General features: G+C 36.8%; 1 protein-coding gene across 1 annotated transcript in view; it reads left to right on the top strand.

Moving 5' to 3' along the window:
• The window catches only part of LOC127956794 (semaphorin-3C-like), a 53,827-nt gene that overhangs the window by 20,017 nt on the left and 15,561 nt on the right, over positions 1-18,249 (top strand). The window contains exons 3-10 of the mRNA XM_052554993.1: positions 7,586-7,746; positions 8,379-8,441; positions 10,289-10,408; positions 13,425-13,515; positions 15,587-15,706; positions 16,243-16,385; positions 16,549-16,663; positions 17,866-17,935. Coding sequence (XP_052410953.1) covers positions 7,586-7,746; positions 8,379-8,441; positions 10,289-10,408; positions 13,425-13,515; positions 15,587-15,706; positions 16,243-16,385; positions 16,549-16,663; positions 17,866-17,935 — 883 coding nt within the window. The remainder of the gene's footprint in view (positions 1-7,585; positions 7,747-8,378; positions 8,442-10,288; positions 10,409-13,424; positions 13,516-15,586; positions 15,707-16,242; positions 16,386-16,548; positions 16,664-17,865; positions 17,936-18,249) is intronic.

Below are 18,249 nucleotides of genomic sequence, written 5' to 3'. Positions count from 1 at the left end.
TCACCAGAGCAAGATATTGATGAATAGTGAACTTCTCATCATAGACCCCGCCCACTTGCATTCACTCTCTTAACGGCTCTTGATCACGCTAAATGTGTCGCGTTGCGTCAAAAGCAAATAGAAATGACAATCACTGCCGCTCTCTTGTCTACACTGGATACAGTACACAGAAGATATCAGAATATTCCCATCTTAAGGAACAAGTGGATAGCTTATTTTTAATTAGGGTTGCACCGAATGTAGAAAAGCTATAAGTGAAAAGACTGAATAGTATGTACTGAACAATGAAGTGACGCGATTAAATAGAAGCGCGCACTAAAGCGGAGTTCACACTAGCAGCGACTTTGACTTTCGGGAGCGACAGCCAATAGGAAAGAAGACGGCAGAGCTCATGTGATTGCCTTGAGATTCTCCTCTCAGCCATAGATAAACATACGAAAATGAAAACAAATAATAATAACAAAAAAAGAGTAAGCTCTGTTTCTCATTCATTTTGTAAATTAGGCACAGTGTCATGGAGAGCTCACAAAAAATCATTTGTTGAAAGATGAAGCGTTACTAGATCAAAGTGCAGGTTTTTTTGTTTGTTTTTATTATGTTGTCAAAACACTCACATGCTATAGCGAGGGGCAATGACGTTAGCCAATCATAACAGTGGTGAATTCCTGACAAGCCTTGAAGGCCCCGCCCCTTAAAACAGGTCATTTTAGACAGAGGGTCAAAATGAGGGTTGAAAATAATAATTTTTCCACATATTTGTTTTTTGTATAAAAAGAAACAACAACCACACATTATTAACATTATAAGTATGCCTCAAGTATGTTTTAATGCAGAAACAAGGTTGTTCATACAGTCTGGTTAAATATGTTACGGCTGCCAGTTAGATTGATTTACTTTGTTGTACTTTCAAATTACATGGAAAATCTGAGCTCAGGTCTGAAATCAGTAGTAGTGATTATAATCTGAAGGCAGGCTGATTTTTGGTTAAAGCATTGGCAGTCAAGCGCATGCAGCGCTTCAGAGTGATATTAGTGGGCAACCTAAACCAGACATTTGGCACCATGACTTTAAAATCATTTCAGCTTCTCTTATAAAAGTGCTCAGCTGTTAGGAATCTGTTTTTATGATCTTTCCAAGAGCAAACGTGTTCCTTGTAAGGCTTACAGACTGATGCTATTCTGTTAACCAGCTCTAAGAAGCTGATCATATTCTCACCAGGCCAATTCACATTCCATTTAATGCATTAGATTGATTTACTCACATTTACGAGTTTGTTGTTGTTTTCAACTTCATTCCACGTGTAAAATAAAATCATATCCAGAATCATGCAACTTGACAAAAGATGTGCAACCACTTAAGAGTTCAGATTTTTTGATAAAACAGCTTAAAATTAACCAGATGTGCAGTCACATTTAACACTGAATTTTTCAAATGTTAGTGAAATACAGTCTACAGGAATTTTATGTCAAGGCGAAATATTTCCCCACACATATTCTGCACTAGGTTTGATTATCTGTATCTGTATTTTTATGCTCTACTGTTAGTGTTATCTGTATGCACCAAGGGTCTGAGAGTAACGCAATTTCAATTCTCTGTATGTATGTACTGTACATGTGGAAGAATTGAAAATAAAGCAGACTTGACTTAGTAATATAAATGGATGTATGGAATATTTCCATAAGCCACTGTATATCCCAGAACTAGCCATCAACATATTTATTTAAAAAAAAATTCTACAATTGTCTAATAAAGCTAAATTAATTGGAATGTGACAGCTGATATTTGTATTTGTTTATTTGACGGGACCAACTTATTTTTCTTAATTTTATCTAGGTTTAAGCATCCATCAATTTTTGTCATTGTAGTGGATTCATGAACAAAGCAAAGCCAGTATTGACAACAATGGGCTGGTAATGGGTTTAGCAAAAAATATGGATTATTTGATCCATGTCAAGGTGAATGTGTACTCATTAAACTCTTAAACCTACCAGCGTTTCTCTAATCTTGTAACCTTGTGCCCTGTACATCCAGTATGGATTTCTCTGGATGCTTCTTTTTTAGGATCAAACGTGGTCTTGCATGTCTTTATGGTCTCCTCTGAGCAGATCGAGACCCATAGCCCTCTCCTGCCATTTAATAATGGATGTTCAAGAAGTTTCTTAGCACAAAAAGGCTTTGTTCCAGTTCTGCTCCACTGCGCTGAATAAATGAAAACAAAAAGGTCGTGAGTGGAATGAGGAAGAGGATGCTCATCTATAACAAGATAGCATACTTGAGGTTCTGAGTTCATCTCTTGGTTGGCTGCTCAAAGCTTGCTCATATTAAAGGGCTGAAAAAGATCATCTTGTTCACATTGCTAATGGAGTCTACTAAGTCCATACGTGTGTTTCCTGCCTGTCTGTTTTGGAATTACCCATTGTGGCTTAATTACCAAACTGTTTGCATTGCTCATCATCATATTCCTTGTGCATTTCATTCCACTGTAGTTGAATGCTTTCAGCAATGGAAGAGCTCGGTTCCTTTCACAGCTGATTTAAAACGAGGCAAACTGTAGTAGTTTCCGGTTTTGACTACACAAGCTCATAAACGACTTATCCACATATCGAATATCAAACCACTTAAGGGCTCAGGAAAAGGCCTAGACATAACACTTCTACAAAAACGTTCCCAGCTCTTCTTCTCAAGACAACCCTTCCAGAACACCACACCATCGCCAGTTTAAAGAGCACCCTACTGGGCAAACAACACTAGCCATGTCATGGTCAACTGTAGCTACAAAGCAACACCCAGCATGTCTCCTCCAGGATTGATCCTACTAGAATGTGTGACGAACATCTTCGTCTTGATTTTCCTGATTCAACCATGCAGGAATGTGGTCAAGCCCATGACTAATACTATGTGGGGGAATATCACAAACAAAATGTATTCATTATCAAAAGCCCTATTGACGTGATTTAGCCTGGGGTTTAAAGTTACATATCAAACTTTAAAGTATGGAAAATGGTTTTGATTTGCTTGTAGTTTATTCATATTCATCATGTGCGCCGCTTTTGATATTTGACAGTGAGTTTGATTTCTGGAAGCAGTCGAACTCAAAGTTTTCGTCTGGGTTGATGTCTGCCAACTTTCAACGATGTAGCACAACTATGCATTCTTCATCTTTTATCCACACTGAGATCAGGACCCTCATTAATAGTCTCTTGACAGTAGTCATGATTGGACTAAACTATGTTTTTGAATTAATTATATGCTTTAAATTGTGGTTGACCTTTACAAAAATCCTTATGTGGTTTGTAATTCCCTTTCGCTGATGACTCGGTTCTCCAGGCATTTGCTTGAGCTGTGTGTAGATAGATCCCTGACGTGATTCCCATTTTTTTGACTGTTGAGTCTGGAGTCATTCATTTATTCACAAAACACAACAAATACTCAGTTTTTGGGTGTTGAAATCTTTTCGTCGACAGTGAAGCTTCTGAAAAAACGAATGGAAATGAACAGTAGCATTTAACTATACTTCCATAAAACATAAAATGCTGAAAAATATACAATGGAATTTTTATCCCATCATCGAAACAAACCACCTTCCAATGCTAAACACATGAGAGAAAGTACAGGATAGTGAGTTGATAACTTGCTCAGTTTTGCATTGTCGCTGAACACACTATTGCAATATACTGTATCGTTAGTAACGTCATGTTTAGTCACTGTATACAAAGCAAATATGATGTTTCTATGCAATAGTTCAATCAACAAGTAACTTACCTTTTGGAAACAATATTGCCAATTATTAGCCCAATTAACTTTTGTTGTTGTCACATTTCAGACGAATTTTCAAAAAAGGACTACTGCCCCACTGTCAATAGCACAGCAGTTTATGAATCACAGCGCACACAGAAGTCGATTTTAAATAAAAATCAGCAGCTTTATTTTTGGTCAGTGCGGCAAATTGATGTAACCAAATTATACGCGAGTGAAAACATTTTTGTCCTGATGCAAATCTCTCGATTGCTACAGTTCCTATTGAGATGACTGGATTTAACCAACTTAATTTTGCAGAGCAATGGCAAAAGTGACCACACCTTAACAATGAACTTTGGAAGAAATCCATGTTTTTGAACTAATCACTTGAGTTAATAACTCCATAAATAGCTCATATGTTTTTCCCCCTAATAAAATCATTTTGAACAGTATTGATGTAAACCTTCAGAAGAATTACTGGAAATCCCTACCACTAATGCTTTTTCACAAGAAAGCAACACTGGGACAAGAACGCTGGCCATCATGTTAAACTGAATTTTTCTTGTTTTATTATTATGCACGTTCTTATTAGTCATTGACCCATATATATTATGTAATCCTATTTGTCATACTGCAATATCACATGGCATATGAAAACACTTTTCAAAAGCATTCAGACCCTAATTAAGTCTCATTTTGATTAAGGCCGTCAAGCTTTCTTGCAGTGTGATACAATCAGTGTTGCTCTGTGAGGTGCACCCTTCAGCTTGAGAGAAAGTTCATGATTTCAAATACAGGGCCAAATTAACACTTCAGTGGCTCATCAACAAAAAGATTAATGTTCTCCATTAATGCAGTCAAAGCCTTGTTCCCAGTCCAACTGACTTGGCACAATTTGAAAACATGCATAAGCACGATCCAACTTAAGCTATCTAGAGTAAATCTGCCTAGAAAAATGCGTAATATGAAAATATACATTTTGGGTTTTGAATGCTTGTGCAATCTTTCAGTTTTATAGTAGTTAATTTCAGTGTAGGATTAGTAATACAGATAGTTGGTTATTTTAGCCAATGTCTTTTTTTTGTATTTATTTTTTTTTAAACGCACACCTTGTTGCTGTTATTTTTCAATTGACATTCTATATATATAATAAATAAATAAAAAAACTGGAATTACAGTCTTCCCTACAGTCACTCAAAAGTATAGGCCTTCACTTTCACATTTTTCACTGAAGTGTTAAGTTTTAGTGCACAGCATGTTGCCCCTTGTCTGCCCTCACTGAGAAATGCGCTAAGTGACCTTTGAACTTAAGTCAAATTTTATTTTACATTTAGCGTAAATTAGATAATCATTCTTTTGTATCCCGTCATGGAAACCCAAATATGATATAAACGACAAAATTTTCCCTAATCACGTTATTAGCAGGTGTGATAGCACCTGTCAGTTGGGAATCTTGACTTAGATGTGAGTCTAAGTAACTAAGTATGATTCATGTTTTCAGGGCTCAGGGGTCAGGACAGGCGGACACAAAACACCACAGAATCCTCCTGAGAGGCGGAACGCGTGTCCATTTATCTGTGGATGGGAAGATCTTGTGAACGTTTCCCACTGTGCTGTCTTTTACTTTCCCACATGTAGACTAACAAACACTGTCTCAAATACATATTAGGAATTATTATAGACAGAAAGAAAATATTAAAGTCATATTCTACACAATGGCACACAAATAAACAGTTCAGATGTCAGCCTAACACACTCAAACTAAATCTTTATTTACTCTACTGTTTAAATTTTGGCAAGTAAAAATTCTTTTTTTTAAATAAAAAATAAGAATTTGACTCCAGAAGGATGCATGAAATTGATCAAAAGTGAGAGTAAAGACTTTTATTACATTATAAAAGCTGCCATTAAGAAGAATTTAACATCTGGGAAATATTTTGTGCTGCACACACGTCAAGAAAGACACTTAACCTGAAGTTACTTTTGAACATTTGGGCAACACAGCATTTTTATATTGGACAGAACCTGAAACAGAAGCTGAAAAGTGCTGAAATGAAAGGCTCACCTAACTACACAATTATTCAAAAAAGAAAAGCTTTATGAAAGTCTTTAAATGGCATGAGTCAGCTGAATGGGGTGAAATGGGATTTTGTGATTTCTGTCTGAGGTTACAGAGGGATGCATGTTTCTAATTAGTCTGCTGAAACCTAACCAGAAGTGGGATTTCTTGCTTTTGCTCCCACTTTTGAGGTATTTTATTGAATACTTCTTTCCTCACATGCTTTCTCGACCATTTCTTCTACAACGTTATGTCTTCACTCCCCTCTGTCTAGTTCTCATGCACTCATTTCAATTTTGCCCTGATGAGTTCTTTGAGCAATAATAACGCCACTCTTATCTTACTGAGATGCTATCGGTGGCGCTTTGAAGCCTGGCTGATGTAATCTGTTGCCTTCTGCACATCTCTTTATTAAAGCTACATTAGAATGACAAGTTTGACAAGGCCCTCTCCACCAATATAATCCCATAATAGTCTGCTGAGACATGCTGTCTACTGTCAATGTTGTTCAGAGAACCTGGGGGATCTCCACCTAATCTTGTGAGCTAGTCCCTTTAAATCTAAGAATAATTAGAATGTCTTTTAAATTACGGAATTTTACATTTGTAAAAAAAAAATTACATTTTAATTCGAAGCTGTTAAACTGCCAACATGAGATTTGAAAGATTTGAATCCATGGTGGGAGAAGTTCTCCACAAAAGATGGTTTTTAAAGATGCTCTGTTGTGGTTTCTTATGCATTTACACACTTGTGCCATCAAAACTGTTGTGTAAACATAATATTACAGTGCGATATGGCTGTGTATCGCCAAATACACAATATACAGCCTGCAATGGTACTTGTGTGATACAGCGGGTAATATTTAAGAATTTATTAAATCATGTATTTAACATTATTTATAACTTTAAAATGCCACCAGCAGAAATTTGTGCTTTATTTAAATTTAAGACATTAATTTTCAGTCATTTTCATGGTGGTATTTCTAAGAATACCCTAATTAATCAATATATTATATTCAATATAGAGGCTAATTTTGATGTTAATATTTATGTATAACATTTTCTGAAAACAATTTGATGGAAAATGATTGTGCTGTATGGCAAAATGAATATAAATTGAATGGTTGACAGGACTAAAGTACGAAAAATCTCTAAAAATTAATGTATGTACTAATCTAGGTTAAACTATAATGTTTTAAATGTATCTTAGTTTTATTATTATACATTCTTGAATTCTTGCACAACGCTGCTTTGGACGTGCTGGTTTAAACGGGAAGCCATGGATGCAGTTATTTGTCTTTGGATCCATTAAGGAAGGTGGGAATTGAACAGGTTTTGTGTTTATAGGCAGCTTGGTGAATATACAAACCTATTTGGCAGGTACTTAATTCAGACGTCTCTTTATTTGAAGATGAAAAGCAGAAACGTTAAAAGAAAGTGGCTGTATATAAGAGAAATGTGACTTCAATTGGGAATAGAGGGAGTTGTCCGGTCATTGAAGAGAAAAATAAGAAGGGATGGTTTTAAAACGAGTGTTAAAATGGAAAAAAAAGAAGAGGAGGGTATCAATGTGGCCTCCACTTCTCTATACATTAGTGAATGACTAATGAGAAACAACAATGAATATTCATGAGTCTGGGCTTCATTAAAGAGACTTTGATGGTATGTTGAAGGGCCTAACACCTTTGTGAGAGCAAGTGTGTGTGTGTGTGTGTTTTGGAATAAGAATGGGGTTCAGCAAGTAAGCAAGTAAACAAATGCAAAGTACATGTTTGTGTCTGCATTACAGAATTACAGAAAACCCAGTCCTTTGAGCACTACACGTTGTCTGAGAAGGCCATGGACTATAGGATCCTCTTCATGGACGAAGATCAAGACCGTATGTACGTGGGCTGCAAAGACCATGTCCTCTCGATGGACATCAACAACATCAGCCAGACCCTGCTAAAGGTAAGAGAGCAGTCAAACCTCTCTACTGTATATCAATATGAAATGTAGCACAACAGTGGTAGAAACCAATGGTGACCACATTTCTTTCCTTCATGTTTGACTAATGGGAGACTTGCAGTTTGGTTAAACAGTGTTGGCTTTTGAGGAGACAGCTTGAACACAACTGGCAAAAATTATGGAAGTTTTTCTTTCCTCTTCTAGCTAAGGCTGGCAAAACTTCAGAGATTTGTTACATTCCAGTGCATTTTATGCTGCCCATCTATCCCGACGGGCTCAACCCCAATCACGAGTTCACCAGTAAAAAGCCCCACCTAAATCAGAGTACAAAACAACATGATTTGTGTCTATTTTAAGAGCTTAAGTTTGCTAAATAACTACTAGGCTTTAAAGTTGTTATTTATTGCAAAAAGAATAATTTTACAGAATGTCCAGGGTGTTCCTCCATGTGCTTATAATGAAAAGGTGACAGGGGCTGTTGATGACAGAAAAAAAAAATGATTTTGATCAATGTACTGCATTCTTGCTGAATAAAAGTATTTATCTGTCAGTCAAACAAATTAAAAACCTTATATCTAATGTTCATTTGTCCACATTTGCAACTTTCTCATCGCTGTCCTGTTATTTTTTCTCAGATATTCTGGCCGGCATCCACTAGTAAGATCGAGGAGTGTCAGATGGCTGGCAAAGACCCCACAGTAAGAACATTGACACTTTTAAACTCCTGGCATGTAATGGTTGGCCAGATCTTTTATGCCTCTGTTTCACGGTGAAAGCAGACGCATTCTTGATTCGACTTCTGTTTGTCTGTTGCTTGGTGAAGTGATCATCCAGTGAGCTGTTTTCACATGCATTATTCTCCCTACAATCACAGCAATTAATTAAACTTGGCCCAAATCAATCAAAAGAGTACCAAGCATGAGCTGATTTTAAATCAGTGTTTAGTCCCCAAATTTGAACCGTCATGGCTGGATCAGGAACAGATGCATGAGTTTATTCAAAAAATAATTGTATTATTCCAATTTCTCACAGTCATGGCTGGATCAGAAACAGATGGCTCTTGCCCCAGTGCCCATGAGCAAAAGATGTTGTCTGAAGCGCAGTGGGCGATCACACCTTCTCTTTGTCATCAACTACACGTTTAAACAAAATAAATGCAGGACGGAGCAAAGTTCTCAACTGACTAAAGATAAATATTGTACTTCACACCCCCCACACCATAAAGGATCATGTGCATATGAAAAAGGCACTCATTTACACGTGCACTGCCCTCAAATATGAAATTAGGTATTGTATATTTTAATTGCATGTAACTGGAAAATAGAGCAAATGTAGAATTTCGAAATCGTTGGATTTCTTAACATTGAGATTATTGAAAAAAAAAATTAACCATTTAATGTTCATTGCTCAGTTTAAATTTACTGCACACTATGGATGTGTATAGTATCAAGGTGAATCCTGCGAAAAATATCTGGGTAATATTTCACTAATAAAAAGAAGAAGAAAAAAGCGGGGGTACAGAGCACCGTGTCAAATGGTGATATATGCAGCTTCTGCAGAGTTGCTTCTGACAAATATTTGTGTTTGAGCCTTTCCTACAGTCTGTTTTCCTCTGTGTTTAAACTATAGGGTCTGTGCCACACATTTCCTTGGACGTTTTATTTGTATCTACGGATCTGCAGCACTGCCTCTTGTCAGGTTGTCAGGTTTTCACCCCTCACAGGGGTATACCCCATCCCTCTCCCCTGACAGGACCTGTAGCCACAGGAGCGGCAGCGCATGACCTCACATCATCCGAATCCATCTGCATCATTTGGGAAAGACTGAGGGGTTTATTTAAGAGAGCTGTAAATGATATTAAGACGTGTTTATGGAGCTCTTTCTTGTTCATTCTTCCTGATCTGTACGTGAACCGTAAGCTGTCAAGATGTCTTTTTGCCTTTGCGGAAGAAAAAGGTTACATACCATAAATCTAGTAGTGAATACAAGCCAGAAGAGGATAATGTTGATATGTGCCACAGAACTAGTAATGACAAACATGTGAAAGAGATCAAGGGGAGGAGTGGATGGTTGGGTGTGTGCTATTGGAATTGCTGTTATTTTTCTGGAGTTGCTCTTGAAGGACCTGCGTGCGCACATGCTAACCGAGAGCTCATGCAGCTGCTGTTTTGACACACTTTGCCAAGTTCCTAACTGCTCCCCTGGCGCTTCTTTTCTTTCTGTACTCATCCCTCTCTCACTCTTTCTTAGGACTGGATCATGTGCAGTCGGTTTGGCGTCCACTTTAGTTTGGGATTCCTGTATTCTAAGCTAGGCCTTAAATTCCTGACCTATATACACTTTTATTTCCTCAATTACAGGTCTGGAACAAAATAAATTGTCATAATTTTAATTGGCATTGTCTTTTTTCAAAATGAAAGAAGAGAGCGAATCAGCTTGCTAATAGAATTATGTAGCACCGAATGACTTTAAAATTACATTAAAATAGATTTTAGTATAACTTTTAGGAATGAAAACAATTATCTATCTCTTTTGTTCTCCTCAGCATGGATGTGGAAACTTCTTACGAGTGATTCAGCCTTATAACAGGACTCATCTGTTCATCTGCGGCAGTGGAGCCTACAGCCCAGTGTGTGCATATGTTAACCGTGGCAGGCGTCCTGAGGTCAGTTTACACTCACTAATGAAAAGCAGTCAGACTGAGGCTGATTTAGTCCAGTTTCACCTTCATTTTACTACATTTGTTTCAGAATTCTAAAATGCTGGACTAGGAAATGGACAGTAGGCCCATATTGCTCCCATTTCCATGGTAAAAAAAAAAGTGTTTAATCTACTGTTGAGTTGTAAAGTTCAACATACATCCTTTAAAAAGCTCATGACAATTTGCACCAGCATGGGAATAAGGTTAGATAGAGTTTAAAAGAGTGAGAAAAACAGTAAACTTTAATGTTAAACACAAGATAAGATTAAAATGATAATAGAAGAGAAAAATAAGTAGTAAAGGGAAGAGATATGTTGAGACAAAATGAGATAAGATGAAATAAAAGACAAGATAAGGACAGGTGGGATGAGATGAGACAAAAAATAAATGAGAACCAGATGAGATGACATGAGATGGGAATACATAATAAAAAGTTAAAGGAGAATTAGATTAGATGAGATAAAATGAGATGAGGGAATTTACAAAATGAGACGATTTCATGAAATGAGAAGACCTTAGAAAGCAAGAGAAGAAATAAAGTAAAGAGACACAGCAAGATGAAACAAAACAAGGCAAGACAAGAGACGAGATAAGGACAGGCAAGATGAGATGAGACGAGAAAAAATGAGGACCAGATGGGATAGGATGAGAGCTGACAAGCTGCTACACAAGATGGGAATACATAAAGTTTAAAAGAGAAGAAATTTAGATGAGATGAGTAAAGATTATCAAAACGAGAAGAGTTAGAAGAGAAAATGAGGCGATAGATGAGAACCGAGAGGAGATAAAGTGATATGAGACTAGACAAAATAAAACAGAACTAGGTGAGGTGAGATGAGATGAGATGAGACAAAAAGGCAAAACTAGATGAGATGAGAGCAGATGAGACGTGATGAGACAAAACAAAACTGGATGAGACAAAAAGACAAAACTAGATGAGATGAGAGCAGACGAGATGTGATGAGACAAAACAAAACTGGATGAGATGAGACAAAACAAGACAAAACTAGATGTGATGAGAAGACAAAACAAGACAAAACTAGATGAGATGAGAGCAGATGAGATGTGATGAGACAAAACAAAACTGGATGAGATGAGACAAAAAGACAAAACTAAATGAGATGAGAGCAGATGAGACGTGATGAGACCAAACAAAACTGGATGAGAGAGAGAAGACAAAACAAGATGAGATTAGAGCAGACGAGATGTGATGAGACAAAACAAAACTGGATGAGACAAAAAGACAAAACTAGATGAGATGAGAGCAGACGAGATGTGATGAGACAAAACAAAACTGGATGAGATGAGACAAAACAAGACAAAACTAGATGAGATGAGAGCAGATGAGACGTGATGAGACCAAACAAAACTGGATGAGATGAGACAAAAAGACTAGATGAGATGAGAGCAGACGAGATGTGATGAGACCAAACAAAACTGGATGAGTTGAGAAGACAAAACAAGACAAAACTAGATGAGATGAGAGCAGACAAGATGTGATGACAAAACAAAACTGGATGAGACAAAACAAGACAAAACTAGATGAGATGAGAGCAGATGAGACGTGATGAGACAAAACAAAACTGGATGAGATGAGACAAAAAGACAAAACTAAATGAGATGAGAGAAGATGAGACGTAATGAGACCAAACAAAACTGGATGAGATGAGACAAAAAGACAAAACTAGATGAGATGAGAGCAGACGAGATGTGATGAGACCAAACAAAACTGGATGAGATGAGAAGACAAAACAAGACAAAACTAGATGAGATGAGAGCAGACGAGATGTGATGACAAAACAAAACTGGATGAGACAAAACAAGACAAAACTAGATGAGATGAGAGCAGATGAGACGTGATGAGACAAAACAAAACTGGATGAGACAAAACAAGACAAAACTAGATGAGATGAGAGCAGATGAGACGTGATGAGACAAAACAAAACTGGATGAGACAAAACAAGACAAAACTAGATGAGATGAGAGCAGATGAGACGTGATGAGACAAAACAAAACTGGATGAGATGAGACAAAACAAGACAAAACTAAATGAGATGAGAGCAGATTATATGAAACAAAATAAAGGAAAAAAATACTACAGAAGAGACAGGGCGAGGCCAGATTAGACAAGAAGCAGCCCTACTAGTCATTCGGAGTCCAACAGCTTGTTTTCTATAATTCTTTTTTGTTTGAAAAGCATTTTCCTCTCTCAATCCTCTGTCTGTGTCCATCTCTCTTGGCTGCACACCAGCTGGACTATAACAGAAGAAGAAAACTGCAATAGGGTGACCTGTAACCTTTAAAAGTGTGCAGAGTAGTTTTGTGACAACAATGACTGGGCCACCCTGGAGTCACCATGTGATTCACATCTTTGCCTATAGTTGTGTGTGATGTAAAGGGCCAATATATTAGTTAATGAATACATGCTTCCCATGACAAATTAGAAGATCCCCCACCAGTGGCTGTATGTCCTGATGGAGGCTCTCTACGTCTCTGGTTTCTCTCACTTCATGTAACTGGCCAACATCATGAAACCAAAGGAGAGGATAGACTGGTCTGATAGTCGGAAACCTGGAAGCCTTCGAGCAAGTCTGTCCAACCAATCAGAAAAAAGCCAGAACCACTGCACTAATGAGTGCTAGGAAATTACTCAGAAATCTTTTTATATAGATTGGCTGCGAAACATTCCGGATCAAGCTGAAAGTTGAGAATAGATTTGATGATGGTAAATGGGATACAATGATAACAGCATATGTCAGTCATATATATTTATAAAGCATATGATTTGATTAGAAGAAGTCAACTTTGCAGCTTATTCTTGGCAAAAACAGCCCACTTAAACAGGGAAAGACCAACATATAGGGACTAAGTCCATTTTGGTTTTGTGTGCCATTTAGGGACAGGTTTATCTGAAATTGTTGATATCACAGTAATAGTTTGGGTGAAATGAGAGATTTTGTGTTTTTGGTGTCATTGGCAGGAGCAAGTCTTCCAAATCTCTTCCCGAGCAGAGTCAGGGAAAGGAAGATGCTCGTTTAACCCACAAGTCAACACCGTCTCAGTCATGCTCAGTAAGTGCTGCTGTCTTTTGTGTCTTTATCCACAGGTGCCATTTTGTCTCGGACACGTACTATAAGACTTTCTCTATGATCTCATTGTTCATGACCCCATAGTGTCATAAAAACACCCACATTTTGTGGCTGTCTGGCCCCTTCTGACGTGACAACTTTGGGTCACTCAGTGCCACCTCCATAATCCTTTGATCTGTAATTGGCTAGCTGGTGTTGGGTTGCTGTTGACACATCCAATGGGCTAAATTACACACACATTCATGCTTTCACACACCAGAGAGCCATTACAACTGCTACATTAACACAGCAATGTTATTTAAGTACCACTGAAACGCTATTATAGTTTGCAAATCGTTTTTTTGTCATTATTTTTCCTTAAATGTGTATTCATTTTTGTATTATTATTCAAATTATTATTTTATTTTTAGTTAAGGTCTTCTAGCGGAATGTTAAACTAAATGAAAACAAAAAATGTATCCTTGGCAACTATCATTTCATGTAAAATTTATGGTTTACTTCAATTTCCCTTTTTAACGCTTTAATTTGAATTAACTATAATTACCCAGAAACACACATGCCATCATCTCCCAGTTTTTCTTCATAAGAACTAATTGCATGTGTCACACAAACTCACCTACAAAAACAAAAACAAACGCACACACGTATACCTAAATATAAATTATAGGTCATTGTTGAGTCATCTGTATGTAAGAGAAAGTTTTAAGTGGTTATTCCATTAAGTAGAACAGTTCCTAACTGTCTAGACGCCATCAAAGACTGACGGTCCTTGACTTGATCGCCTACAGCTTTCTCAGTCTGATGTCCGTCTGACAATTTCCATCATACACTTGGCCCCCATCCACACGTCGACCCCAGGGCCCAGCAATATGGAGTGATGAAGTGATAGAGTAGTGCACTGATGAAAGGAAGGAGAGATTTGGGGAATGGAGACTTGAGCAGGTCATTAGTAAAGCGCACTGCAGAGAAATGTACAGCCACAATAAATCCGTAGATCTCGTATTTAACAGACAGATGTGTTTTAGCCATTTTTTTATACGTTATATGCAGTGTGCTTACAAAATGTATTTTAAACAGGGTTGTCAAAGTTTAAAGTGTTAACGCATATAAGTAAATGTTTAAAAACGTTTTAACTACAGTACATTAATGCATTTATTAAAGTTGACATCATAATAGTTTCGATCTGTTCAGTGAGATTAATAAAACACAACTGGAACAGATTGGTGAACACAGTGAAGCAATCATTGGAAAATAAGTTCTATTTTTTATGGGTAATTGATTCATAAATCAATAGCCAGAAAGGGACATTTAACACAAGCAAAATCATTTATACTTCCTCTTTTAGAGTGCAATTTTAATAACATTGAATTACAATATTATAGACGCTGCAAATTCATAGAAATGTTAAAGCAAAAACATTTTACACATGGAAAAGTTATATTATTTAATTATTTATTTAATTTCCATCCACATCAATAGATTTAAAATGAGGAACTGAATTTATTAAAACTTATTTCCAGAAATGTATTTGTATTTTTTGTTTGCATATATATTTATTATGTATATATAAATACACACCCATATTTTGAAAATATTTACATGTATTCACATCTATATTTATATTCATGTTCTTTATGTTATAAATACATATATTTAATATATAAACAATTTTTCTGAAATATATACGTGCATGTGTGTGTATTTATATATACACAGCACACATACATATATTATGCAAACTTATTTTGGATGCGATTAATCGCGATAAATCGTTTGGCAGCACTACTATTAATTAATAACTGAATATGAAACCACATTTCACAATTAAAAACCATTAACTACATAAAATTAATCCTGATAACTTTTCTAATCTATTGTCTTTCCTAGTTTAATTCCCCAACCTTACTATTCATCTGAGAAGATAAAATCCACATCTAGCACAATAAAAAGTGTCTGCTAAATGACAATCTAATGTAATGTAATGTCATATAATTGTGAAAAGATTTTCACTGAACATGCTAAATCTGTAGGACCCGTTTCTGTTTGTGGTTAGATCAGGAGCTGTTCTCTGGCATGTACATTGACTTCATGGGGACAGACGCGGCCATCTTCAGGAGCCTGACCACAAGGAACGCTGTGAGGACGGACCAACATAACTCCAAATGGCTGAGCGGTACAAACCCTACATTTTATTTGATCCATCTGCATTATTATGACGATTCTGTCAGAAAATTGTGCATGATGTTTTCTTGAAGCTACAAATAATTATTTATGTGGCGCATTAAATTACATGTTCATGTTCCATGCCATTTCAGTCTAATAATAAACAAACCACGAAGTAAAAACCATCTTTGCCCACGTCAAAGGAAATAGCTGAAGACAGGATAGACTCAGTATCGGTTTACGATGATTCCACCAGGAAAATGAAAACATATTGTACATGCATAACGGTTCTCTCAAGGTCACATTATGTTTTGTGTGATACAATCCAAATATACACAATGAAACGCATATTAGGCCTGGATCTGTGAGAGAGATTTTCTTCATTCAGTTTACCAGCAGCTGTATTGTGTTTCATATAAACTTAGGCATTAGCACCATGCAGAGATGTTTGATTCTTCAGGCATGAAATTATACTTATTTCTCTTTTGTGGTTGACGTAGAGCAAATTGAGTGTTTAAGCTGTAGTTGTTCTTCTATTTTGACTAGAGCCAGTGTTCATCGATGCACACTTGATTCCTGACGGCTCAGACCCAAACGACGCCAAGCTTTACTTCTTCCTGCGTGAGAGACTGACGGACAGTAGTGGAAACACTAAGAACATCCACGCTATGGTGGCTCGAGTCTGCCCTGTAAGTTTGTGTGTTTGAGTATCATGTCAATCGTGTTCAGGGGAGGTACTTTTTTTTTTTTAGGAATTTGATAAGTTTTTTAAACAATAACATCATTAATATGAACCATATAATATATAAATGTATTAATGATTTATTTTAAGTCGTTGTACATTCTATTTAGAATGACACTGGTGGTCAACGCAGTCTGGTGAACAAGTGGACCACATTTCTGAAGGCTCGTCTGGTTTGTTCGGTTCTAGAGGAGGACGGTACAGAGACCCACTTTGATGAGCTCGGTGAGACCACACACACACACACGTTTGTTTTTGTGAAAAGTGGGGACATCCCATAGGCGTAATGGTTTTTATACTGTACTAAACTGTATATTCTATCACCCTTCACCAACCCTTACCCTCACAGGAAACTTTGTGCATTTTTACTTTAAAAAAAAAAAAAAAAACTCATTCTGTGTGGTTTAGAAGCGTTTTGAATAGGTCATGTCCTCATAAGTCACCCTCTCCTTGTAAGACCTGTGTCATACCCATGTCATTATACAGAGTTATGTTCCGATATGTCACAAAAACAAGAGCGCACACACACACACACGCACACTCATTGAGTTTCCAAGTTTTATGGGGATATTGCCAAAATGCAATAGTTTTTATACCGTCTAAACTGTATTTAATATCCCCTAACCCTACACTTCACTCAAGAATTTCTGCTGTTTTCTAGATTTGAAAATATATATATATATATTTCCTCATCTCATCAAAATCTACAGTAAATGGGGTCATTGCATAGACTCCTATTGTTATATATTGTTATTAAAGTACATCTAGTTACAAATACTGTAATCTAATCCACACCGAATGTTACCGAAAATTAAAAAAAAAAAAAAATCTTAGACATCAAAAGACTTCAAATATTCTGATAATGTTTATCACTAAAATAAAGTACCCAAGCGGTACCAGTCGATATAAAGGCTGCCTTTATAATTAAAATTGTTAAAATAAAAACAAATTTATTTTTATACAATGCATATATTTTCTGTATTTGTATTCAGCAACAAGATATACATTTTATTTGACTGCCATATATATATATTAGGACTAGAAAAAAATCCCAAGGGGCATTTAACCCATTGTACCCTAATTAGATACGGTGTTGTTAGTTCTTAACCTGTATTTAACCCAAAGCACTCCATCAAAAGCCTTACAAATTTCACATTCTAGTTAAACAGCTTTCTATAATTACTGGTCATTAACCATGAACTGGTGTTTGTCAGTATCCAACAACGGGTCTAGCTTTTCACCTCATTAAAATCCTTTTACGATCATAAAACACTCAGCACAAACCGTTTACACTGGAGGGTTAAAGCTTGTGATGAATTTACACGCGTGCACCTGTTTTATTCTCGTTAGGTCAAGCTAGAACCGTGTAACAATGTTGTGGGACAGATGTTCAGCTATTGAGTGAGTGTTTGTCTCCTTCCTTCCAGAGAATGTGTTTTTATTGGAGACGGACCACCCAAAGGGCCTCCTCATCTTTGGAGTTTTCACCTCTACAAGGTAAAGCCAATAGCAATACCGAGCTTACTGTTAATGTGTGTGTATATGCGTGCGCATGTTTGTGTGTGTATTTCCCAAGTATAGGTCAGACAGGGTTGGAGCGGAGGGGATGACTGGGTTTCTGGGACAATGTGATCACACCTGAAGGCGGTAAAGGAAGGGAACGGTCACTCCTTTACAAACAAATATCTAATTTTAGTTCATCCGACAGCTTTTCACCGTGATGAAACGGACATCTGGGTGGTCTGAATCATTTAAATTGGCCAGTCACGCAGCAAGAAAGTGTGTAATATGCAGCGTGATTTTATTTATTT

Source organism: Carassius gibelio, chromosome B4 (genome assembly GCF_023724105.1).
Source record: "Carassius gibelio isolate Cgi1373 ecotype wild population from Czech Republic chromosome B4, carGib1.2-hapl.c, whole genome shotgun sequence".
NCBI classification, from domain to species: Eukaryota; Metazoa; Chordata; class Actinopteri; order Cypriniformes; family Cyprinidae; genus Carassius; species Carassius gibelio.
This window is presented reverse-complemented; position numbering and strand designations above follow the sequence as displayed.